The sequence below is a fragment of the Saccopteryx bilineata genome, chromosome 4, assembly GCF_036850765.1.
Source record: "Saccopteryx bilineata isolate mSacBil1 chromosome 4, mSacBil1_pri_phased_curated, whole genome shotgun sequence".
NCBI classification, from domain to species: Eukaryota; Metazoa; Chordata; class Mammalia; order Chiroptera; family Emballonuridae; genus Saccopteryx; species Saccopteryx bilineata.
Window position 1 is genome coordinate 51,999,713 of NC_089493.1, and position 25,492 is coordinate 52,025,204.

Here is a 25,492-nt window from a genome sequence, read left to right on the forward strand (position 1 = left end):
TTATTATAGCTTTGTTTTCTTCTCATTATCTCTTAAAAATATATCTAATGAAGAAAAGAATACAACTTCTAAATAACTTACATAAAATGGCACTAATGTGTGACAACAGACTTTAGTTTAATATGTTGGTTGTTATTTAAGCAGCACACAACTTATTGTCATGGCAAATCCTTACCACAATGCGATATTCCATGTGTCACATGTATCAAAAACCACTGTATGCCACTGTTATAGGACACATAAAATTAACAGCCTAAGGCTGCTAGCAATTTAAATAATTGATAAGTTTTCAATTAAAAAGTCAACATTTTCTGGTCTAACACTGAAATCTATTTAGATTACTGATAAAAAAAAAAAAAGTATGCTTCTGTTGGCCCAAAGCCAGAAAACGCTTGTATCCAATAGATTGGGGGGGGGGGGGGGGGGAGTCTGCAAGTTACAACTTAGGCATTGCAAAAATTTTTTTAACTTTAGGCAGAGATTTGGGTTGTTAATTCATTTAACTTTTGCAATCAATGGAAAAGAATAATTAAAGTATTTATGGTAAAGTATCTTAGTTTTGTTTTGCTTATATTAAAGAAATATTAAGGTGAATGCAAATTTAATGAATTCCATATGCAAAACTATGCTATTTTTGTATGTGTGTGTTTTTAATAGTTAGTATGTGGTCATCTTTAGTATCTTTCTTACATCACCACCCAAATCCTGGAATCAAAATTTCTCAGAGCCGGCCCTGGCCGGTTGGCTCAGCGGTAGAGCGTCGGCCTGGCGTGCAGGAGTCCCAGGTTCAATTACCAGCCAGGGCACACAGGAGAAGCGCCCATCTGCTTCTCCACCCCTCTCCCTCTCCTTCCTCTCTGTCTCTCTCTTCCCCTCCCGCAGCCGAGGCTCCATTGGAGCAAAAGATAGCCCGGGCGCTGGGGATGGCTCCTTGGTCTCTGCCCCAGGCGCTAGAGTGGCTCTGGTCAAAACAGAGCAACGCCCCGGATGGGCAGAGCATCACCCCCTGGTGGGCGTGCCTGGTAGATCCCGCTTGGGCGCATGCGGGAGTCTGTCTGCCTGCCTCCCCGTTCCCAGCTTCGGAAAAATGAGGAAAAAAAAAATTCTCAGAGCCAAATTGAACCTAAAATATAAAGAAAAATGCAGGTTTCTAATAATAGGTTGGAACTGAGATCTATCAATCAAAATCTATTATAGGATTAGGTCCAAATGGTTCTCTTTATGGCAAAACTAGAACGTAATGGAATTTCAACCATGAAAACCAAGAAAGATCAAAATGACAGCCAACCAATCTTGTCTGTGTTTTTTGAGAGATTCCCTTACTGTCTACTTTTTTAAACATCTATTCAGAGCTTGACTCTACTTAAACAAAGGGTGTGTGATCTTAGGGGCTGCTGCAACAAATGAAAGAAAAAGAAAATCCACTAAAGTCTTAAATGACTTAAAACTTATCTCTCTCAGGGATATTTTCATTTAATAATATTTTGCTCAATCACTCAGAATCAGGTAAGTGTTCTACTTTATGTTAAAATTCTTTGGAGGCCTTAGGTTCCCATCTCTAAATATTTGTTAATTACTGAGAAAATATGGAGCCAATCAGCCTGACCTCAATCCACAGACCACTATCAATTTATGAAAAGTGTTTTCAACATCCATAGCAAATTAATACAAAGAATAAGGTATTGCATTTTTACATTAAAACTAAATTTACTTACTTTAATGGTTTTCTTTACTTTTGGGATTATGTACAATTAATCTTTAAATAACTCCCACTTTTTTTATTAATAAAATAATGGTTAACAGTACATAATTTTATTAGTTTATATACTAATGTTTTTTTTTTACTTGGCAAAATTAAAAATTACCATGCCTATGTTTGTCCTTTAACCTAAAAATGAAAAATTAATTCATGAAATTCAAATATTTGGGAATCAATGAGCTAGATAATTTCAGCCTAAAAAGTGGCTCTCAATGAGACTTTGTCAAGATGGTGGCATAGGTAAACTCAGTACTTATCCCCTCCCACAACTACATCAAAATTACAATTAAACTATAGAACAGCTATCATTTAGACCTGCCTGAAATCAAGCTGAATATAAGTCCTACAACCGTGGAATTCAAGAAGAAGCTACATCAAGAATGGTAAGAGGGATGGAGATGGGGAACAGGCTGGTCCCACACTCACGTGTGGAGAATAAAAACTAGGAAGGATATCTCAGCTGCAGAGTTTCCCCCTAAGGATCAAGCAGTCCCAGCCCCACACCAGTCCCCCCAGCCCAGGGTTCCAGTGCTGGGAGAAGTCCCCATAACTTTTGGCTGTAAAAACCAGCAGGGATTGAGGCTGAGGGAGACAGCAGCTATGGAGTCCCAGGTACTTCCTCTTAAAGGGCCAGCACACTGACTAACTTGAACTCATTATCTCTGAGCTTCAGTGATGGGGCAGCAGCTAGAAAGGCACTAGAGACAAAAAGGAGGACTGAATTGTTCAGCATCAGGGAGAAAGCTGGGAGGCAACTTTCTCAAAGACAGAGTGCTGGCAAAGGCCATAATTACTTTAGTACCCTTCCCCCAACAGAGCCAGCAGGTGGACAACATATCTGAGACTCCATCAACCTTGCTCACAGTTTGCCCCATGCTGGTGAGTCAACCAGTGGCTTTTCTATACGAATGGCCTATCTTGGTTCATGCTTCAGATTTTCCTAAAAATCTCTCAAATAAGCAGCACCTGGCCACAGCAAACCATTCCTCTTGCTAAGTGGCTCAAGGCCCGGCACTAGCAGCAATTGGCCTTGGTTCAAAACTTGGCCTCACATTGGCACCTTTAAGCCCATCAAAAGTAGCAGTTATCTGCTGGTCACTTTATAGCTCATGCCAGGTGGCCGCAGGGAAAACGCAAGCGATGGCTGACCTTGGCCTGTACATCCTGGGAGACCCCAGAGCCAACACACTCAGTGAACAGCTTCAGATCACACTGAAGCACCACCACCAAACCACCTCCACAAGAGACACACTCAAGGGACAGACTCAGTGGGCACCAGAGCCCTGCTGAAGTAAGTCCTGCTCTGTGGGGTGGGCCCCAGCACAGCTAAATCTCCATGATGGTCAGAGGTCAACAGTGCAGCCTGTCTTTGCAGCTGATCAGCACGGAGGTAAATCCCTCCAATTGATGTTCCAATATCAATCAACGCTCAACTCAAAGAAGAGGGTGTACACAGCCTACATGGGGAGGGATATACCTCGAGTGCACAGACTGGGTGGTCAGGGAAGCCACTGGACCCTACAGGACACCTACCACAGTAGGCCATGCTACCAAGCCTATTCATGACATAGTAGCTCTACCTAATACATAGAAACCAACATAGAGAGGTTTCCAAAAGGAGAAGATAAACATGTCTCAAATGAAAGAACAGAACAAAACTCCAGAAAAGGAACTAAACAAACAGAAACAAGCAATCTACTAAATACAAAGTTTAGGACACCGGTGGCTCCATGAACCTCGTGAGAACCTCAACAGCATAAAAAAGAACCAGTTATAAATAAAAGATACACTATCTAAAATGAAGAATAATTTACAGGGAATCAACAGTAGAGTACATGAAGCCAAGAATCAAATCAGCAATTTAGAATATAAGGAATCAAAAGACACTCAATTAGAATAGCAAAAAGAAAAAATAATCCAAGAAAATAAGGATAGTGTAAGGAACCTCTGGGACAACTTCAGGAGTACCAACATTCACATCATGGGAGTGATGAAAGGAGAAGATAGAGAACAAGAAATTGAAAACCTATTTGAAAACATAATGACAAAAATTCCCTAACTTGGTGAAGGAAATTGACTTACGGCTCTAGGAAGCACAGAGTTCCAAATAAGATAAACCTAAAGAAGCCCACACTAAGACATAACATAATTAAAATGCCAAAGGATAAGACAAAGAGAAAATCTTAAAAGCAGCAATAGAAGAGCAGTTAGTTACCTATAAGGGAGCTCCCATAAGACTGTTAGATGATTTCTCAACAGAAACTTTGCAGGCCAGATTGGATTGGCAAGGGTATTCAAAGTGATGAAAAGCAAGGACCTAGAAACATTACCCAGCAAAGCTATCATTTAGAATTGAAGGACAGTTAAGAGCTTCCCAGACTGGAAAAAGCTAATGGAGTTCATCACCACCACACCAGTATTATATGAAATGTTAAAGGGTCTTTCTTTAAGAAGAAAAAATAAAAAATATGAATAATTAAAATGACAATAAATACATATCTATAAGCAATTGACTCTAAAAAGCAACATAAATGAACAGCAGAATAGAAACAGACTCATAGATACAGAGAACATTTTGATGGTGCCAGATGGAAGGGGGTACTGGAGGGATTGGTGAAAAGGTAAAGGGATTTAGAATTACAAACTGAATGTTACAGAACAGTCTTAATAGTCTTATAAGCATAGGAAATATAGTTAATAATATTTTTATAACTATGTATGATGTCAGATTGGTACAAGATATATCAGGACACTTAGACTATGCAATGTCTAATCATTGAGATGTACATTTAAAAGTAATATAATAACATATGTCAACTGTAATTGAAAATAAAAAATGATAAAAAGTGGGTCTCAAGAAATCTCAAAAACTTTTAAGTTTAAATACAATTACATAACTCTAAGTTTCCTGCAACAGAAAAATAAACATTGCATTTGAGAAAATAAGCACAAATCATAAGGAATGTATATTATATCTCAACTAAGGTATTATATAAACTCACATCATTCAGAATTTAATAGTAGTGATAACATAGATCCCCATACTAAGGTGCAAGGAGGTAGACAGGAGAGAAACAGTATAAAACAGTGAAGGATCATGGGCTTTGGCATAAGAAGAAACTGAACTTAAATTCTATATCCACATTCATACCTGCCCTAAGACCTTCAGCATGTCTGTTAACCATAGCTTCATCTAAAAAGTAGAAATGATATCTACCTCACAGAGTGATTTTTAAAAACTATGAAAATTAAATAGCATAAGCATCTAGTATATTGAGTAGGTAACTAAAAAACAGAAATGATTATTATCAATATGATCACATGCAGTAATATTCCTAAAAGGCACAACTTTGCCAGATCTTCCCAAAAGGAGATTTTTCAAAATATATCTTTGTGTGTGATTATGTCAGAGATATAATGAAAGCACACTGTCAGTAATGTACTCTCTGCACTAGATGTATGTGAAAAAACTAGAACCCATCTGTGTGTGTGTGTGTATTTTCTAGAAATAAGCAAGTCCCACTCTCAGGGGAGTTAGCAATCTATCAATACCAGTGCTAGACCTTTCAGCAGACCATCCTACTCTGCCTTTCAAAGTGCTGATGAGCCCTACTCTAAATTCTCAAAGCACAAAGACTCTCAAGTAAGTTAATGGGAAGTCAATGGGAAATTGACTTTTCCTACTCTGTGCAGCTCTGAATGCAATGCTCTGTTAATCATGCCATTCTTCTTGTTCTCTTTCCTCCTACCCTAAATTAAAACTATTGGCGGAAACCCATACAGATATTTTACAGTTTTCATTACAATGAAACAATACCTTGGGTTTAAAGTTAAAGTCTATCAAAAACCTACAACCAAACTGTTGGCTAAGATTAGAGTCTCACTGGAAAGCAAGGGCCCTGATTTCCCAATTCCCACCATAATACCACTTTGCATTTCTATAGAACTTTTAAGTTTTCAAAGGGCTTTCATGGCTACTCCTCCATTTGATCATTACAATGATCCTGTGCATAGAAAAGACAAGTAGTATTATCCACAACTGACAGATGAGGCAACTACAGATCAGAAAGGTTAAGGGAGTTGCTTAAGGCCAGGAAGCGAGAAGAGATCAGAGGTCTCCTGACTTCCAGTTCAATGATCTTTCCACCAGGCCACTAGAGAAGGTTTTGTAAACACATGACAAACTCAGATAAAATAAAATAAAGCAGGCCCTGGCCGGTGGCTCAGTGGTAGAGCGTCGGCCTGGCGTGCAGGAGTCCCGGGTTCAATCCCCGGACAGGGCACACAGGAGAGGCGCCCATCTGCTTCTCCACCCCTCCCCCTCTCCTTCCTCTCTCTCTCTCTTCCCCTCCTGCAGCCAAGGCTCCATTGGAGCAAAGTTGGCCTAGGCGCTGAGGATGGTTCTGTGGCCTCTGCTTCAGGCGCTAGAATGGCTCTGGTTGCAACAGAGCGACGCCCCAGATGGGCAGAGCATCACCCCCTGGTGGGCGTGCCGGGTGGATCCCAGTCGTGCGCATGCAGGAGTCTGTCTGACTGCCTCCCTGTTTCCAACTTCAAAAAAGTAAAAAAAATTAAAAATAAATAAAATAAAATAAAGCAAATAAGAGAAAATAAAATATGAGGAAAAGCGCAAATCAGGGCTCAGGGAAGCTATATTCCTTCATTATAGTTCAATTTGTCAAGCTTAGTATTAAAGTTTTAGAAATGTAGTCTTTTCTCATTTATCTACTTCAATCTTGAGACAAACATTAATGCAAATTTATCATTGAAATCCAAAACACAAAAGAAAAGTCATTTCAGGATATATTCAAATCACTATGATTCAGTAAGTAACCCCACAGGAGTTCATTTGGGATGAGTATAGGGGGTGGATAAAATAACTGAGAGTACATCTTTAAATCGTGTATCCATATTAAGCCTGCAGCTACATTATAACCCTAGTCTGCTTGGAAGGGTGAAAGAGATCTCCAGTTGAAAGTAGATTTTGAGAAATTTTTTAGAGCCCAGGGGTTCATTTTTAATGAGCCGTTACTTTAAGTACTGCATAAAAAATACAGAAAATTGATAGTCCATTTAGTCTGCACCATACCTAATGCAAGTCATTAAGATGCATTATTCTTAATGTTCATGATATGATCAGTGTCTTTTAGAAAGAATGCCCTTAACTTTCATGTAAGGGAATCTTTGAAAACCTTATATACTATATAGAAAAATGTTATGGCAACTGTGATTTACTTTTATATTTTCACTCTGCCAAGAACCAGAATCTTCAATTACAGTAACATTTTTAAGACAGTCTTCATTTGTAATATACGTACATATGACAGCATTGCCTTCATTTCTTCATCACTTCTCACTGTAATTCGATCACCATCTTCATCTTCATCTGTTTAAAAAGCAACATAATGCAAGTGATAAGATTTTTTTAACGGACAAAAACCACATCAGATGGAACAAACTGGTTTTAAAAACTGATATCCAAATCCTCAACACCCTATTTTGGGGAATGTTCAGGTTTTGTTTTGTTTTTTTTGTTCAGACTATAACCAGAATCTCAATAAAGAATGAAAAATTTTAACGACAGCTAAAAATTAAAATATTGCTCATGCCATTTATAACATGTATTTAGGAGCATAACTGAAACAGGTTTGGTTTGGAGAACTTTAAAAACTGAAGACAGACCAGTCCTGTTCTACTATCAGTACTTTTTTTTTTTAGGTTAAGAGGAGAAAGATAGGGAGGCAGACTCCCACATGCTCCCTAACTGGGACCCACCCAGCAACCCCATCTGGGGCCAAGGCTTGAGTGCCAAGCTATTTTTAGCACCTGAGGCTGATGGTTCAGACCAACCAAGCTATCCTTAGTGTCCAGGGTCACACTCAAACCAATTGAGCCACTGGGAGGGGAAGAGGGAAAGAAGGGGGAAAGAAGGGGGATAGAAGGGGGAAGAGAAGCAGGTGATCACTACTCCAGTGTGCCCTAACAAGGAATCAAACTTGGGATGTCCATACGCCAGGCTGATACTCTATCTACTGAGCCACTGGCCAGGGCCTTTTTCTTCTTTCTGACACAGCTCCCTATTCCTTTATTTCTCCATTCTTCCTCTCTTCTAGGCAACCCATCATGTCACAATAGCATGATAAAAATGGCTGGCATTTACTAAACACCATTATACACATGGCATCATGATTTGTGCTTCATATGCAGTAAGTACCTCCTGGAAAACTCCACAATGATCCTATAATGTGAACAGGATGACTTGATGATGATGATGATTAATTCCCTTTTTACAGAAGAAAAACTGGGAGCCTACTGTAAAGTTAACTTGCAAAGGAACTCTAACACAATTCTCCCTATAGACTCTATCTTATATCTTATCTAGCAGCTCTCTTTCCCTTTCTGAACAGTTTCATTTATAATGGGAACTCTGACCATAAGCTTCACATGACAACTCATGATATTTTGAAATAGTTATGAAACTAGAGGATAATAAGGTTTTACAAAATACATAACCAGAATGTATACATTTGATTAACTATCATTAAAGTAGCTGCATCCAGAAACAATGTACTTATTTCAACTATGCTTCTCTTCTTCAAAATAGTTTTGAAACAAACTGCTTTAAGAACTAGAAGAGAGACCACATGTAAATATCAGATGCATCTCATTTTTAACCCAAATTGAAATTGTCCACCTGATCACTCACCGACACTACCTGCCAAGTAGAACTCAGAATATTTTGGCTATTTCTAAATATTTAGTTAGCTACTTCACCTTTATAAAGGTAAAGATCTGTCAACAGGAGAACAGCCTACGTGGTAGACTCTAGCTCAGGGGTCCCCAAACTACGGCCCGCGGGCCACATGCGGCCCCCTGAGGCCATTTATCCGGCCCCCACCGCACTTACAGAAGAGGCACCTCTTTCATTGGTGGTCAGTGAGAGGAGCATAGTTCCAATTGAAATACTGGTCAGTTTGTTGATTTAAATTTACTTGTTCTTTATTTTAAATATTGTATTTGTTCCCGTTTTGTTTTTTTACTTTAAAATAAGATGTGTGCAGTGTGCATGGGATTTGTTCATAGTTTTTTTTATAGTCTGGCCCTCCAACGGTCTGAGGGACAGTGAACTGGCCCCCTGTGTAAAAAGTTTGGGGACCCCTGCTCTAGCTGTACAGCTGAAAGAAATATACCAAAAACATTCTGAGCAACAGCAGCATTGTTGGAAGAAGTACACAAACTCCCAGGGGACAACTTGGAAGCGGCAGCTCTCTCACATTTGGATGCCTCAGCTCTGGTGTGCTTACGAAACAATCAGTGGTGTTATTTATTTTGGTCACTCTTGGGTATCCAATAGTTGATCTGATCATATGCAGAGAAACTGATCCCAGGCCTGAAGAAACAGACAAATCCCTCCTCACGAAAAGAACAAGCTTACATCACATGCTCTGGAGAGTCTTACTGAAAATACAGCAGAGTTCAGCACAAGGATTTCACCCTTCAGCCCTACCTTCCGTCCAGCTGCAGTTCTGAAGATATACCCCTATTCACTGACCAGGCTCTGAGAACCCCAGGAGGGAGCTTGTACTGTCTCCCAATTAGCCTATTTCAGAGCAAAATGCTACTTTCTTTTTCTCTTCAGTAGCCAGTAGCAATCTACCATCATGAAGGAAACTAGCACCTGAGCCAGACCTGCTCAGTGATCAAGCCCACAGCTCTTGCTGGGGTTTTCTCTCCAAAACATCTGATCCTGAATCCTAGTTTACCCTCAGAGTTCCCCAACTCAATGTAAATCAGTACCAACAAGTCATACCGTTTAAATATCCACATAGCCAGGAGCTGTCTAATGTCACTATTGGCGTTAGGCTTCCAAGAGCTGCCTGTTTTCAGTATAAAAGGCACACAGTGGTCCTTAGGTAACAAAGGTGGCACATTCCTAGGAATGTTACATATATAAAGGATATGTAGGAATCTAACACTTCCCTTCTTTCTTCGCTTTCTTTGCTTACTTTCTTTTAAGTTACAGAATCTATAAAGCCGATTGGGGGGAAATACTATTCTAGTTTTGGAAACAAGGAGTTTCTACATTGGTTCTAGAAACTAGTACTATTTTCAAAGTTAAGCCAGAAAGTTTTCTTAGAAATGCAGGAAACAAAGAGAAAAGACAGATATAAAAAAAGGAATATCATGTTGCATATTACCACACATGAAAACACTTTACATTTTTGTTTTAAAGCCAAGTTAAATTCTCTGTTTGTATGTGGGCTAAACTGATTTATTCTTGATAAAGTCCTGAACTTGGTAAAATTTTCAACCTGAACAAAGTAGCTTTTGTCATCTCATTTCTACACCATAGCCAGCTACAGAGATGGGGGTTAGAAAGGAACTGCTTATATTCCAATTTCAATATACACAAGACCTCAAAAGGCATTGTTCATACGGGATGCTGAAGTGCTTGGAGTTTAGTAAAACAGGTGAAAAATCCTTTTATAATGTGTAAAGAGAGGAAACAGATTCCAGAAAAAAACATTCAAATCACAGTCTCTCTGAATCAGGAGTAACAACAAAGAGTTCCCTAAACACTCAAAACCAGGCTTGAATCTTTAAGACTACTTAAAAAAAAAAGGTTCTAGAATTCTAGAACTCTATAAAATCTCTTAGGAATTATTTCAGCCAAAAAACTGGGAGGGAAGTCAGCCAGCAGAACACTTTCTTATTTAGCAGTTCCATAAAAAACAGTTATGAAACGCTACAAGGTACTTTAAGTGGACAGAAAACTGAGGCCAAAAGGCCGGAATAGCCAACCTAAACGTAAAGTGTTGGGTGCTGTCCTATGGGATCTGACTAAAAGAGAAAGGGTTCTGAGAAGATGAAGGAGGCATTCTAAGTAAGCCTGAGGACAAATCAGGCTTACTGATTACGTGACACAGTGACTAAAGTTCTTATGGGTTAATAAAGACCTCATTTTGTGTATGTATTGGTTTTCTTTACAAATTGCTCTTTGAGGGACTGCTTGATTCACTCTAATAAATTGTGATTAATAGTTTTAACGAAGACTTCTTGTTCTTGTTAAAGAGGAGACTGAGTCAGATAAGGTAATCACACTTATGAAAAGACTGATGATTCCAGTCAAAATGCAAAATCCTAGCACTCTAACCCCTGAGGACAGCTCAAGAGCAAACCACTGGCTCTGATGTTTAAAGTGACAATACACTTCTCTCTAAAGACAATGAATTTCAAAGAAGACAACAGGTACATGAAAAGATGCTCAACATCACTAATCATCAAGGAAATTACAATGGCTATCATCAAAAAGCTAAGAGATAACAAGTACTGGTGAAGCTGTAGAGGGAAAAAAATTCTTGTGCACTATTGTCCGGAATGCAAATTGGTGCAGTCATGAAAAACAGTATGGAGGTTTCTCAAAAAAAATACAATTACCATGTAATCCAGCAATTCCACTTCTGAGTATGTATTTAAAGGAAATGAAATCAGGGTCTTGTAGAGATATCTACACTCCCATGTTCACTGCAGCATTATTCACAATAGCCAAGATACAGAAACAACCTAAATGTCCATCAAAGGGTAAATGGATAAAGAAGATGCTACACACACACACACACTCACTCACTCACTCACAAGAATATTATTCAGCCATGAAAAATAAAAACACCCTGCCATTCCTGACAACTTGTATGAAACTTGACGGTAATATGCTAAGTAAAATAAGTCAGTCACAGAAAGACAAATATTGTGTGGTATCACACATGGAATCTAAAAAACCCAAACTTAGGGGCCCTGGCCAGTTGGTTCAGTGGTAGAGCGTCGGCCTGGCATGTGGATGTCTGGGCTTCAATTCCCGGTCAGGACACACAGGAGAAGTGCCCATCTGCTTCTCCACCCCTCCCCCTCTCGCTTCTCTCTCTCTTTCTCCCCCCTCTTCTGCAGCCATGGCTTGATTAGAGAGAGTTGGCCCCAGGAACTGAGGATGGCTCCGTGGCTTCCACCTCAGGCACTAAAAAGAGCTTGATTGCTGAGCAATGGAGCAATGCCCCAGATAGGCAAAGCATCACCCCTTAGTGGCTTAGCCAGGTGGATCCTGGTTGGGGCACATGCAGGAGTCTGTCTCTCAGCCTTCCCTCTTCTCATTGGATAAAAATTATATAAATAAAATTTTTTAAAAAACCAAACTCAAACTTAGAGAAACAGAGAGTAAAGTGGTGATTACCAGGGGTTGAGGAAAATGAAGAGATATTTGTTAAAGAGTACAAACTTCCAGTTATAAGTATAACAAGATGTGGGGATCAAATGTACAGCATGGTGATTATAGCTAATAATAATGTATTATATACTTGAATATTGCTAAGAGTAAATCTTAAATGTTTCTACCACACACAAACAAAGTGGTAATTATGTGATGGGATGGAGATGTTAGCTAACTACATGGTGGTGATAATCCTGCAATATATAAATGTATCAAATCAGCAGACTGTACACCTTAAACTTATACAATGTTATATGCCAGCTATATCTCAATGAAGCTAAAGAAAAAAATAACAAAGACAATGAATGACTTGATTGAAAGGAGAAGTTAATAAAGGGTAAGAAAGTAGAAATAGATACAAAGCAATTTAGTATGACAATAACTTAAAATACTTATCTCAATAAAAAGTTGAACACACAAAGCCCATCTAGCAAACACTCTGGCTCTTTGACTATCAAACTGGATTAGCTAAAAAAAAAAAAAAAAAAAAAAATACACTAATTTTAACTGTAAATCATAAACACTTACTAAAATGGCACAAAGAGTTTCTTTCTTTTTCTTTTTTATTCAGTAAGAGGAGGGGAGGCAGAGACAGACTCCCTCGTGCACCCCAACCAGGATCCATCGGCAAGCCCCCTAGGAGGCAATGCTCTGCCCATCTGGGGCCTTGCTCCATTGCTCAGCAACTGAGCTCATTTTAGCACCTGAGGTGGAGGTCATAGAGCCATCCTCAGTGCCAGGGGCCAACTCACTCCAACTCACTCCAATTAAGCCATGGCCACAGGAGAGAAAGAGAGAAAAAGAAGTGAGAGGGGGAGGCGCAGAGAAGAAGATGGGCGCTTCTCCTATGTGCCCTGCCTGGGAATCGAACCCGGGACATCCACACACCGGGCCAATGCTCTACCACTGAGCCAACCAACCAAGGCCAAAGAGTTTCAAAAGTATAAATATGTTGGTGAAGAACACTAGAAAGTAGTGGTACTAAGTAGAGAGAAGTAGAAAAATAATTTGAACTCTTTTTGTCTTATACATGGAGGTTCTTTGCCATCTGACCAAAAAAGCATTGCAGATAAGACCAAGGAGGGGGGCGGGTGCGACAGATCTGATATACTGGTTCACAATGAGAATCCAGGCTTCTCTAGTTGCCTGGAGCATAGTAATATGATTTTCCAGCACATTAGGGAAGCAAAAGTAGAACCAGAAAGTCTATGTACTGGCTGGATTTTGTTAATGTCACTTAAAATGGAGGAAAAAGTCCTAGCAAGATACCAAATAGAGTGCAGCAGATGGTAAACAAATATTATGAAGCAATCTTCACAAAATCTGCAGTGTGTCACAAATATACAAAATGGCAGAGTTTGGGAAAAGGGAATCATAACAGGCCATATGTTGTTAGCAATTTTATTTGAGGCAACACACAATCCAAAAGAGAAACCAAGAGAAGGAGCATAAAGACCCAATAGAGGAGGAGAGGCAGCCTCAGGTAAGGGTGGTCAGAATGGCAAGCACAGTGCCTACCAAGTAAACAGCAGACGGTGGGAGATCTCAGTCAAACAGCACCCACTGCAGTGACAGGACTTAAGTGGCCTTTGGAAAGAAACAATCTAGCTTCTACAAAAAGCAACAGAACGTTAGGCAATATATTATATGTCATACATCAATTCTTCAGTGCCAGGTGAGAGTCAATTAGAACTACAGCAAAGGCATTTTTCTAAGGTAAGAGGAAAGAAATGAAAACACAATTGTAGAGGTTAGAAAGACATCAACCGGAAATTACCAGAAAAGTTGTCAAGTTTAGAGTCCTTCTCAGGAGTGGAATCTAAGATCTGGACAGGACTACAGGCCAGTTTCTATGGCCAATTCTTCATATCCATGAGTTTTAATTTAGCTTCATGTCCCCTACTTTCTGGTTCCTTCTTCAGTTCTTTGCTCCTTTTTTTTTTCCAACAAATATGTAAGTGCCTATCAGGTAGCAGGCAGTGCTTGGCTTTTACTCCTGAGTAAGATGGAAACCACTGGAGGGTTTTGAGTATTATGATCTCACTTAACTTCTAAAAGGATTGCTCTGGTTGCTGCATGGAGGCAAAAGCAGAAACAAGGAGACCAGTTAGGAAACCAATGATCTAGTCCAGGTGAGACATAATCGTGGCCTAAATCAAGCTGAGAGTTTGAGCAGTCATCACATGATTGATATATTTTAAAGATAGAGCTAATAGGTCCTGGCCGTTTGGCTCAGTGGTAGAGCGTCAGCCTGGCGTGCAGAAGTCCCGGGTTTGATTCCCGGCCAGGGCACACAGGAGAGGCGCCCATCTGCTTCTCCACCCCTCCCCCTCTCCTTCCTCTCTGTCTCTCTCTTCCCCTCCTGCAGCCAAGGCTCCATTGGAGCAAAAGATGGCCTGGGCGCTGGGGATGGTCCCTTGGCCTCTGCCCCAGGTGCTAGAGTGGCTCTGGTCACAACAGAGCGACGCCCCGGGAGGGGCAGAGCATCGCCCCTGGTGGGCGTGCCGGGTGGATCCCGGTCGGGCGCATGCGGAAGTCTGTCTGACTGTCTCTCCCGGTTTCCAGCTTCAGAAAAATATATTAAAAAAAAAAAATACAAAAAAAAAAAAAAGGATAGAGCTAATAGAATTTGCTGATGGATGTGATTTGAAAACATTGTCCTATTACTTCATTCCTTCAACCATCCATGCATTCCAGAAAGACATACTGAGTATTACATGCCAAGCACTATGTTAGGCTTTCCAGGGATTCAAAAATGAGCAGTATTGTCTACTGCCTTCAAGAAACATCCAGCCTGGTGCTTGAGTAAAAAAATCAAACCTCATAATTCTCATGCAAAATAGCAAGACTACTATAAACAATTATTCTCAAAAGACTCATTGGACTTTTGAATCAATATTTGGAAACAAAATTCCAATAAATTAAAGCTCTCTTCAAATCATCTTAAATTCTAGGGTGCATAACTAACTAACTCTTACCTATTAAGTAATTTTTTTTTTTTTTCTGAAGCTGGAAACGGGGAGAGACAGTCAGACAGACTCCCGCATGCGCCCGACCGGGATCCACCCGGCACACCCACCACGGGTGGGCGATGCTCTGCCCACCAGGAGGCGATGCTCTGCCCCTCCGGGGCGTCGCTCTGCCACGACCAGAGCCACTCTAGCGCCTGGGGCAGAGGCCATGGAGCCATCTCCAGCGCCCGGGCCATCTTTGCTCCAATGGAGCCTTGGCTGCGGGAGGGGAAGAGAGAGACAGAGTGGAAGGAGGGCGGGGGTGGAGAAGCAAATGGGCGCTTCTCCTATGTGCCCTGGCCAGGAATCAAACCCGGGGCCCCCGCACGCCAGGCCGACGCTCTACCGCTGAGCCAACCAGCCAGGGCCACCTATTAAGTAATTTTTAGACTCAGTGTAGGTCTATTGCAAATTACAACTTCTCATTAACCTAATTTTACTTATACACAACCACTTACCTTTTACATATACTATAGTTTAAGAAAATAAACTTTATTTTTCCAGATATTTTGATTTCCATATATTTTATGATTTAGACTTTCCTCCAAAGCAAAGTGAACCATTAATGAGATAGCCTTTATTATTTGAACCTGGGGAGTTATCTCCTACAAGTATCTTTCCAGTAATCAGTTATAATTGTTTTCTATACTCTAAGAATTTACAGCTTATATAATTGTAATTTAGATTTAAGTGGTCATATTATGCCAAATTTATTTATTTATTTTTGTATTTTTCTGAAGTGAGAAGCAGGGAGGCAGAGAGACAAACTCTCGCATGTACCCAACAGGATCCACCCGGCATGCCCACCAGGGGGCGATGCTCTGTCCATCTGGGGTGTTGCTCTGTTGCAACTGGAGCCATTCTAATGCCTGAGGCCAAGGCCATGGAGCCATCCTCAGCACCCCGGCCAACTTTGCTCCAATGGAGCCTTGGCTGCAGGAGAGGAAGAGAGAGAGAGAAAAGAGAGGGGAAAGGGTGGAGAAGCAGATGGGCGCTTCTCCTGTGTGACCTGGCCAGGAATTGAACCCAGGACTTCCACACATTGGCCAAGACTCTACCACTGAGCCAGCTGGCCAAGGCCATATTATGCCAAATTTAAAATAATATGATGTACTGATTTTAAAACTTCCACCCAAAATAATCTTCCAGAAATTCATGAAACTGAAAAGTATTCTGAAGTAAGTATAAAATGGTCATGGTTAAAGAAAGACGTTAAGTAAAGATTTATCCTATGACCATTTTTCTGAACTGAAGTTTAGACATACGGTTTGACAAGTACGAAGATATTTATGAGCGCTACAGACCAAACTATGTGAAGTCAGAGTGTCATAGGAAAGTGGTGTCACATGGTATTTCTAGGTAGACGTCAGCATTTGTCTCCACAGACTTTCGAGTCACCAGTGAGATTTTACTATCCAGCAACCAGCCCCACAGTGATTTTACAGCAGTAACTCATCTAGAAAAAATTCAGGGAGAGGAACGTATGGAACAGTGATGCACAGGAAACTCATTAGTGGGCACAGTTGATTTTCATCACCTCATGTGTTGGTGTACTCATTAATCTGTTAGCGAACTGAAAATCGGCAGGGGTCTTTGGGCCCATATAAATGTCAGGCTCCTACAGCATATGTAGGGCCCACACATGCAAATACACAAGGTTTTTTATGGTTATAGAATTTAGCTTCATCTCAGAAGTGCTCTCACATCTGGGAAAAGACGAATTATTCAATAACTGATATGGGGCCAACTGTCTATCTGCTTGAAAAATAAAGTATCTCCATATGACTCCTCTTTTCACCAAAATAAACTGAATATAGTACAATAAAAATCCTTTTTAATAGAAATTAAATGCGCACTGTTAAAAAAAACTAATACACATACAAACATACATATATGTGTGTGTTTGTGCTTAACCCCATTAAAATAGAAAAAAGAGAATATCGATGAATGTTTTTCAATATCCGGGAATGTGGAAGACCTTTCTAAGCTTGACATAAATCTAGAAGTCACCTGACCATGTAAAAACTTTAAACTTCTCCGTGGAAAAAAAAAAACCAAAACCAGCTGAAAGAGAAGTAGTAAACTACACAAAAATTCTGTAACATATAAGACAAAGGGCCAATTCTCTTATTATTGGAAAGCTTTTAAATCAGAAAAAGACAAATAACCTAACAGAAAAACTGGCAAAGGTAACAAATAGTTCACAGAACTTAAATACAAATGACCAAGCTACAAACGAAAAGATGCTCAGGCTCATTTATAATTGAAGAAATACAAAATAAAACAATAATTAATCTTTTTCACCTATCAAATTGACACTGACTAAAAAGTCTGCTAATACCCAGAACTGGTGAGGGGAGAAGGAAACAGGCATTTTCAAACATTGTTGGAGGGAGTGTAGATTGGTTCTACCTTTTTTAGAGCAACATGGTAATAGCTATTAATATGTAAAATATGGGTACTCTTTGTCTCAGTAGTTCCAACTCCTAGGAATTTATCCTAGAAATATATTTCTATAATGTGAAAAGATACAAGACCACACTGCTGACCACAGCAGTTTTTCTAATACTAAAACACCAGTAACAAACTTAAAACTGGTCCACCAATAGTTAAATAATTAAGTGACAGCCATAAAATTAAGTATAATGTAGTCATCCAAAAGAATTAGGCTGTGTACACTAATGTTGAAAAGGGGCCCAATGTATATACTATTAAGTGTGGGCAGGGGAAACTAGTTCCAGTGTAGTATATATATAATATCAATATGTACAGAAAAAATTTCTGTAAAGATACAGAAGAAACTATTAATGAGTGACTTAGGGAAAATGGAGACTTTTACATTTTGTTTTAGTCTATGCTGCTTGTACAGTTTTTAAAGATCATCTATAACTTCTTAATTTAAAAAATATTAGCCTGACCAGGCGGTGGCACAGTGAATAGAGTATCCAGTTGGACTGGGATGTGGACAACCCAGGTTCGAGACCCCAAGGTTGCCAGCTTGAGCGTGGACTCATCTGGTTTCAGCAAGGCTCACCAGCTTGAACCCAAGGTCACTGGCATGAGCAAGGGGTTACTCGGTAGCCCCACGGTCAAGGCACATATAAAAAAGCAATCAATGAACAACTAAGGTGTCGCAACGAAAAACTGATGATTGATGCTTCTCATCTCTCTCTGTTCCTGTCTGTTTGTCCTTATCTATCCCTCTCTGTGACTCTCTCTCTATGTCTCTGTAAAATAATAATAATAAATAAAAAAATTTTAAAATATATTAAACACTAGCTATTGAAAAGTACTTTCATTTGTACTCTCTTAAGGAAGAAAAAATTAAGGAGGAGTAAGAAGAAAAAGAGGTTTTGGGCCATCAGTCCAAGAGGTGAATTCAGCATAAATGGGCCTCCCTCCCCTCATCCAGCCCACCTCCCTTCAGAAACACCATCCCCAGAGACTGAAGTCAGAAAGAATACAGGCCTTCAGTCCCCTCAGGACATAGGGTCCAGTCAAGTGTGGGAATCTGAATTTGGAGCATGAATTGTCCACTACCAACCAATTATATCCCACGCTGGGCAACAGAACTAATAATCCAAAAAAGCAAATTACTTACTTGGCTTTAGGTCACATGCCTTTCATAATTTCCATTTGAATACAGACATAAAACATTCCATTTTATTCAGTAAGGGTGTTTCCACAAAGCACTAAGCTAAATACTAAGAGAGCAAGAGTGAAATAAAACATGATCCCTATCACCAATTCATTCAAAATCCAGCGAGGCAAGGGAAAGACATACAACCAACCAGAAAGCAGGCCCAAAGGGTAACGTGCTCCCATAAATGTGCATGGAGGAATGAACCACTCTGGGGGAGCAGATTTAACCAAAGAGAGCATTTCTCAGAGCCAAAGAATGTGTAAGATTACCTGACCTTTGACCTCTCTGCCACTTAGTCAAATTCTTTTCTCTACATTTAAGTAAAATAGGTCAATCTGATGGTGCCTGTCCTTTCTCTAGTTGCTACTTCTGTATCACTAAATATAATACCACCTCTTCTGTATAAGAAGTCAATTGGTGCGAGGTATACTTTTCAGTAATAAATATACTACTGTAACTATATTCTTTGAGCCTGACGGGTGATGGTACAATAGTTAGAGCACTGACCTGGGACGCTGACATCCCAGGTTCAAAACCCCGAGGTCACTGGCTTGAGCACAGGCTCACCAGCTTGAGTGCGGGCTCACTGGCTTAAGCATGGGATCATCGAAATGATCCCATGGTTACTAACTTGAGCCCAAAGTTAGCTAGCTTGAAGCCCAAGGTCGCTGGCTTGAGCCCCCCAGTCAAGGCACATACGAGAAGCAATCAATGAACAACTGAAAGCGACACAACTACGAGTTGACGCTTCTCGTATCACTCCCTTCCTGTCTCTTTCTCACTCGCTAAAAAAATGTATATATATATTCTTTTATTAAAGTTTTATGTACTCAAGAGTTGTTCTATCATACCCATAAACCACTGAAACAGCTCAAAAATATCAGTAAATTAGCCTGCATACTACATCTTTCCAACTGTTTCTTATACATAGATTCTATTTATTAGTTCAGATCCTTGGTTCAGAAAATAAGGTCACCTTAGAACAATCATGAAAAAGCCAGCCTTGGATTTTAAGTCTATAATAGAAAGTATTTGATAATCATTTTTTAAAATTAAATAATTTATTTTTTTTAGAAAGAGAGGAAGGGAGAGAGAGAGAGACAGGAACATCCATCTGTTTCTGTATGTGCCCTAGTCGGGGATCAAACCAGCAACCTCTGTGCTTTGGGATGATGCTCCAATAGAGCCATCCAGCCATGGCAGAAAGTGCTTGATAATCTAAGCACAAAAATTATCATTATTTGTCTGTGTGTGTTTTCGTTTTTTTTGTGTTTTTTTTTTTTACCTAAAACTGGTCCAGAGGCAGATGGGTACAGAGCTCCTGCCCATGTTGGAGATAAAAAGGAATGAGATGTCTAAGGACTTAAACTATACTGCTCACAAAAAGCAGGGGATATTTTATCGCTTCATATTCATTTTGAAATATCCCCTAATTTCTGTGAGCAGTATAGAAATGTAAACATGTTTTTCTGTTAGATTTAGGCATATTTTTCAGTATTAAATATAATACCTTAAGTATTTCTTTGATGCAAGTTTAATTTTTCAAGAGTTGTTCTATCAGATTCACAAATCATAAACACATAAAACATACTTAACACATAAACACATAAACCACTTCACAGGCTTTCAACATGCTTGGCTTACAAAGAATGCAAGTTTTATATTCAAAAAGAACTGTGTTTGAAGGTGGGCTCCATCACTTCCTAGCTGATCAACTCTGGCAATCATTTCATGTCTCAAAGCTTCAGTTTCCTCACAGGTATAATTTTCGTATAATTTTCCTACCTCAAAGAGTTGTTGTAAAGATTAGCAACAATCTAAGTAAATCATCTAGTGCAGGGGTAGTCAACCTTTTTATACCTACCACTCACTCTTGTATCTCTGTTAGTAGTAAAATTTTCTAACCACCCACTGGTTCCACAGTAATGGTGATTTATAAAGTAGGGAAGTAACTTTACTTTATAAAATTTATAAAGCAGAGTTACAGCAAGTTAAAGCATATAATAATAATTACTTACCAAGTACTTTATGTCAGATTTTCGCTAAGTTTGGCAGAATAAATCTTTCTAAAACAACTTACTATAGTTAAATCTATCTTTTTATTTATACTTTGGTTGCTCCGCTACCGCCCACCATGAAAGCCGGAACGCCCACTAGTGGGCGGTAGGGACCAGGTTGACTACCACTGATCTAGTACATTACCTGGCAAAGAGCAGGTCATCAATAAATTACAGTAAAGTAATCAGTATTATTACTACAAACCTAACTCTTAAAGCCTGTGGGCACAGGTAGATTGAGCCACTTTGGGGGAAGCAGGAAGTACAAAGCTTCTCTTATGCTACACTTAAGGACAATCAGAATACATGATTTCAAGAATTATGACAACTCTCAGAACAAGTCTCAGCCGTAGTTGAGACGTATACACATGCCCTGGAGCCGACTTTTAATCTTTACTAGCTGGTAAGACTGAGCAGGTTGCTTAGAGATATCCTTTCCTCAACTGAAACAGAGCTAGTAACAGTCTGTCAAAGTACTTTGTAGGGATCTTGTGAAGGTTAAACTAAATGAGACAATCCCAGGAATGCTCTCAGCACAGCATCTGGCAACAGTAAGTACTCCAAATGCTAACTATCAAACTGCCCATGAACTCCCTGGCACCCCCAAGGAGTTACTGCAAGGGCAGTAACTAATATGTAAAAAGCAACACTAATATGTATTTGAGATATATTTACTATTTTTTAATAGTACATAGATTCCAGTGTGGCCAATAAAATAGTAATTATTTTAACCCTTTCAGTAGTACGAACATTCATGTATGTCCTCACTCAAAGGGTTAACAGAACACTCACTACTCAAAGGGTTAAGAGTCCTATTCAGGTAGCTTTTAAGACCACGTAATAATTGTTGAAAAATATTCAAACAATAGAGAAATACATAAAGTAAAAAGTGTGCTAATTCAGCCAACCCTGCTGCCACTCCAGCCCTCAAGTTGCCTTTCCAGGGGAGACCACTGGAAAGCTCTGGAGTGGGCAACTTCAGATCCTTTCAATATATTCATGAAGTTGGGAGGAGTTAGTTTTACCAAATGGGACCATGCCATATAGACTATTTATTTAATAATCTATCATGGATTGCTTTTCATGTCAATGCATAAAATCCTAACTCATTCTTTATAGCCACTGCTTAATGATTCAGATTATCAATAAATAATTCTTTAATCTGTTATTTTAGGCATTTAGCTTACTTCTAATTTTCTGCTATTAAAAATAATTTCACAATGAACACTTTGTTTGAAGGGCATTCAACATATGTGCAGGTCTTTCTGTTGGGCAACTTCCTAAAAGTAGATCTGCTGAGTCAAACATTCTATATTTTGGTAAGTACTGGCAAATTGTCCTCCAAAGTGAACATAAATAAAACAAAGGACAGTGTACTCTCTCTCTGTCATTAACCATCTGTTTAAACACAAGAATAAAAAGTACACTGTCATATGGAGAAACCATTCATTTTCCACATGGAAAGTGGTACTCACCTTAAAAAAAAAAAAAGATGAAAACTGCAGTTACTAATCCATTATCCTTCTCAATGCCAGAGCTACGAACAAAACTCTCACCTTAGCATTACTCAGACCCTGACCTCTCCTGCAGTGACCTGGCTCATGTCAAAACCAGCTTTCTGGTACCCTGCCCTTCCCCCATCCCTAAGCCAACTGATTTGGTATGGAGGGTTATGGGGGAAAGGACTCCAGACCTGAAATGTTGCTGCACCATCTAGAGCCATGCCAAGCCCCATTAAAGCAGAATTACTCTATTCAGTGTTCACTTAAAAGCTCTATTCTGCTGCTATTTTAAAGCAGCAATGGATTAAAACCTCTTAATCAATAATCATTGGCCTATAGGTAGTTTACAGGTTTCATTTTACCCTGCAATATTATTGCAGTGAGGAGCAAGAGCAGATAAAGGTCATGCTGGTAATTAAAGCTATATTATAGAAATATGCACACCCAAGATATGATTAAATAAGAAAATATTACTCAGTTAAGTATCATCATTAAACATGCATTAATTTATAAATATTTAAATGTACCATATGATGATCATAAATAATCGGTTTTTGTCAGTTTCTAAAGTAATGCAACCCATAAACCCTTTGAAAAATTACTGCAGAAACAGTGAAGAAAGTATACAAGCCAGACTTACATTCAAATGCTGTGGTTGTTGCTTCAGGCAGAACCTGGCCTATCACATCCTAAACAAAGAAAGAATAAAGAAACACAATTAGCCATCTTCTTTATTGCTAACATGTGGCAAATCCTAGAGGAAATATGAGGACCTGGAAAAGATTTTTGAAATGTGGGCATAAACTATAAAAACATTAGCTCATAATCACACTTAGCTCAGCAATGTAAACCCAGAGTTTCAATCTCTATTCAGGAGGTAAAGGTGGAAGCTGTTGGGGGGGGGGGGGGGGGGGCGGGGGTAGATCTTTACAAAATCTTTTCTACTTCATATTAATAACACAATCTTTCACTCTCAATTCAACAGTGTATACAAAGACACTGTTGTATATTTACCAAAAAAAATGGGTTTGTTTTGGGGGGGTTTTTTTGTATTTTTTCTGAAGCTGGAAACGGGGAGAGACAGTCAGACAGACTCCCGCATGCGCCCGACCAGGATCCACCCGGCACGCCCACCAGGGGCTACGCTCTGCCCACCAGGGGGCGATGCTCTGCCCCTCCAGGGTGTTGCTCTGCCGCGACCGGAGCCACTCTAGCGCCTGGGGCAGAGGCCAAGGAGCCATCCCCAGCGCCCGGGCCATCTTTGCTCCAATGGAGCCTTGGCTGCGGGAGGGGAAGAAAGAGAAAGAGAGGAAGGGGGGGGGTGGAGAAGCAAATGGGCGCTTCTCCTATGTGCCCTGGCCGCGAATCGAACCCGGGTCCCCCGCACACCAGGTCGACGCTCTACCGCTGAGCCAACCGGCCAGGGCCAAAAAAATGGTTTCTTTTATGGCAGGCTGTGGAATGTAATGCAGTGTAAAGAATATAAAGTTTGGAAGTCAGACTGGCCTGGGTATGAATCCCAGCTCTGCACCAACTAGCTGTGTGATTGGAAACATACTTAACCCTTCTGAGCCCAATTTCATTATCCTCCAATATGGGTCTAGTAATACTTATAGAGGTAATGTGAAAATTAAATTGAAAATATAATAAATATAAGCTAACCTGACACATTGTAGATAGTCAACAAATAAAATTCCTGACATGTAATGAGTAACATCTTGCCTTGCATTCATAGTGGGAAAAGCTCAAAAAACAAGTTTCTGTGATGATAAAAACTATTAAGCTACAATTAATAATACAAACAATTCTTATCAATCTTTATTCTTAAGCAACAGAAAAATATATCTTTAAATACACTAAAATAAAGTTGATCTAGCCTACAAAAAAATTTTAAAAACTGAATATAATCTGTTATCAATGTTTAAATGAATCTATCACGTTAAAAATACTTGAAAATTAGTCTACAGAGACAGCTTAAAGAGGCACAGAACACCTTTGAGAAACCTTCAGTTCTAGGGAAAGTGACCCCAAATGGCCTGCAAACCTGCTTGCTCTCTGGGTAGCTCTGCCACAACGTCCCTCTGGGCTGTGTCAGAGCTGACACCAAGCTGACTGACGCAGGGGAAGTACTTCCCAGCAGGTAGCCCGCAAACCCCTCTAAGCGGGACACTTAGCCGAGTGCCGCTGCGACTTCTTTCTGAAGGCAGTTCAGAAGTTTTTGCTGCAGTAGTAATTTGCACAATAACCTTGCCTCTACAGTGCCTTTATTTATTTTTTTTCAAAAATAAATCTGCATATAAAATTGATCCAAGGGAACTATCATAGGCAGCCCTCACTCATTAGGGCCAAAGTAAATTATTTTTTCCATCTGACTCATCTTAGCAAGTGAAACATCAACTTCTGGGGGAATTATTTGTCAAAGGGTTAAAATATTTCTTTTGACACACTTGTAGGTAGAAAGTATTTATTGACAGGTAAACGGCAACTGTAGAGTGAGTATGAAATAAACTATACAGGCAGCCAGTGTAAAGCCTGAGAGTGAGCACCTGAGCAAACTGCTAGGGTTTGATCTTGGCTCTGACACTCACTAGCTGAGTGATCTGCCTCAGTTTCCTTCTGTGTAAAATAAGATCACAACTGTACCAACCTTGTAGAACTAAATTAGTTAGTATTATAAAGTGCTTAGAAGAGTGCCTAGCATGTGCCCATATGAGTATCTGTTAAATAAATAAAACAGGTCACACTGATGGCTAGCATTACAAAGCTTACGTTCATAAGGAAACCCTAAATTTCAGCACCCAACAATCAGTGGAGGATGGTCATTCGTTCCTTACTTCAGCCTTCCACAGTACTTACTGAGGACCATTTTCTAGCCAATGGGAATGTGAAAAAACAAAAACAAACAAACAAAAAATCCCTACCCCTTCAAGTCTAGGTTATCACTGGCTTCTTCCAGGAACTCTGATCATTCTGACAACCAATCTTGATATATTAACTCTGCAGTATTACCAAACTCACATAGGACATTTCCTACTTATGAATAGCAGACCCCATCAAAAAGCAGATCTCTAATAACTAACTGAAAACCCTGCTGGGCAACAAGGGCATCTTCTGCCCATCAAAATAAACGAGGGACCACATGTGTTTTACAGCTAGTGTGGGGAAAGAAGAAAGGAAAGCAAACCTGCCTGAGAGAAGCATTTTGTTTCGTTAAAGCAATTAAGGGGGGGGGGCTATCATAATGACCAAACCATAAAAA

The 25,492-nt window shown here is 39.7% G+C and overlaps 1 protein-coding gene across 7 annotated transcripts in view; it reads right to left on the reverse strand.

The window, feature by feature from the left end:
* MAP2K5 (mitogen-activated protein kinase kinase 5) overlaps positions 1-25,492 on the reverse strand; it is a 288,637-nt gene that overhangs the window by 257,460 nt on the left and 5,685 nt on the right. For all 7 annotated transcript variants that reach the window (XR_010731284.1, XR_010731283.1, XM_066276317.1 and 4 more), the window contains exons 2-3: positions 22,874-22,922; positions 7,078-7,145 (exon numbers count right to left, since the gene is read on the reverse strand). Coding sequence is in view for 5 of the 7 variants with exons in the window: in XM_066276317.1 (XP_066132414.1) it covers positions 7,078-7,145; positions 22,874-22,922 (117 nt within the window). In the remaining 2 variants the exon portion in view is untranslated. The remainder of the gene's footprint in view (positions 1-7,077; positions 7,146-22,873; positions 22,923-25,492) is intronic.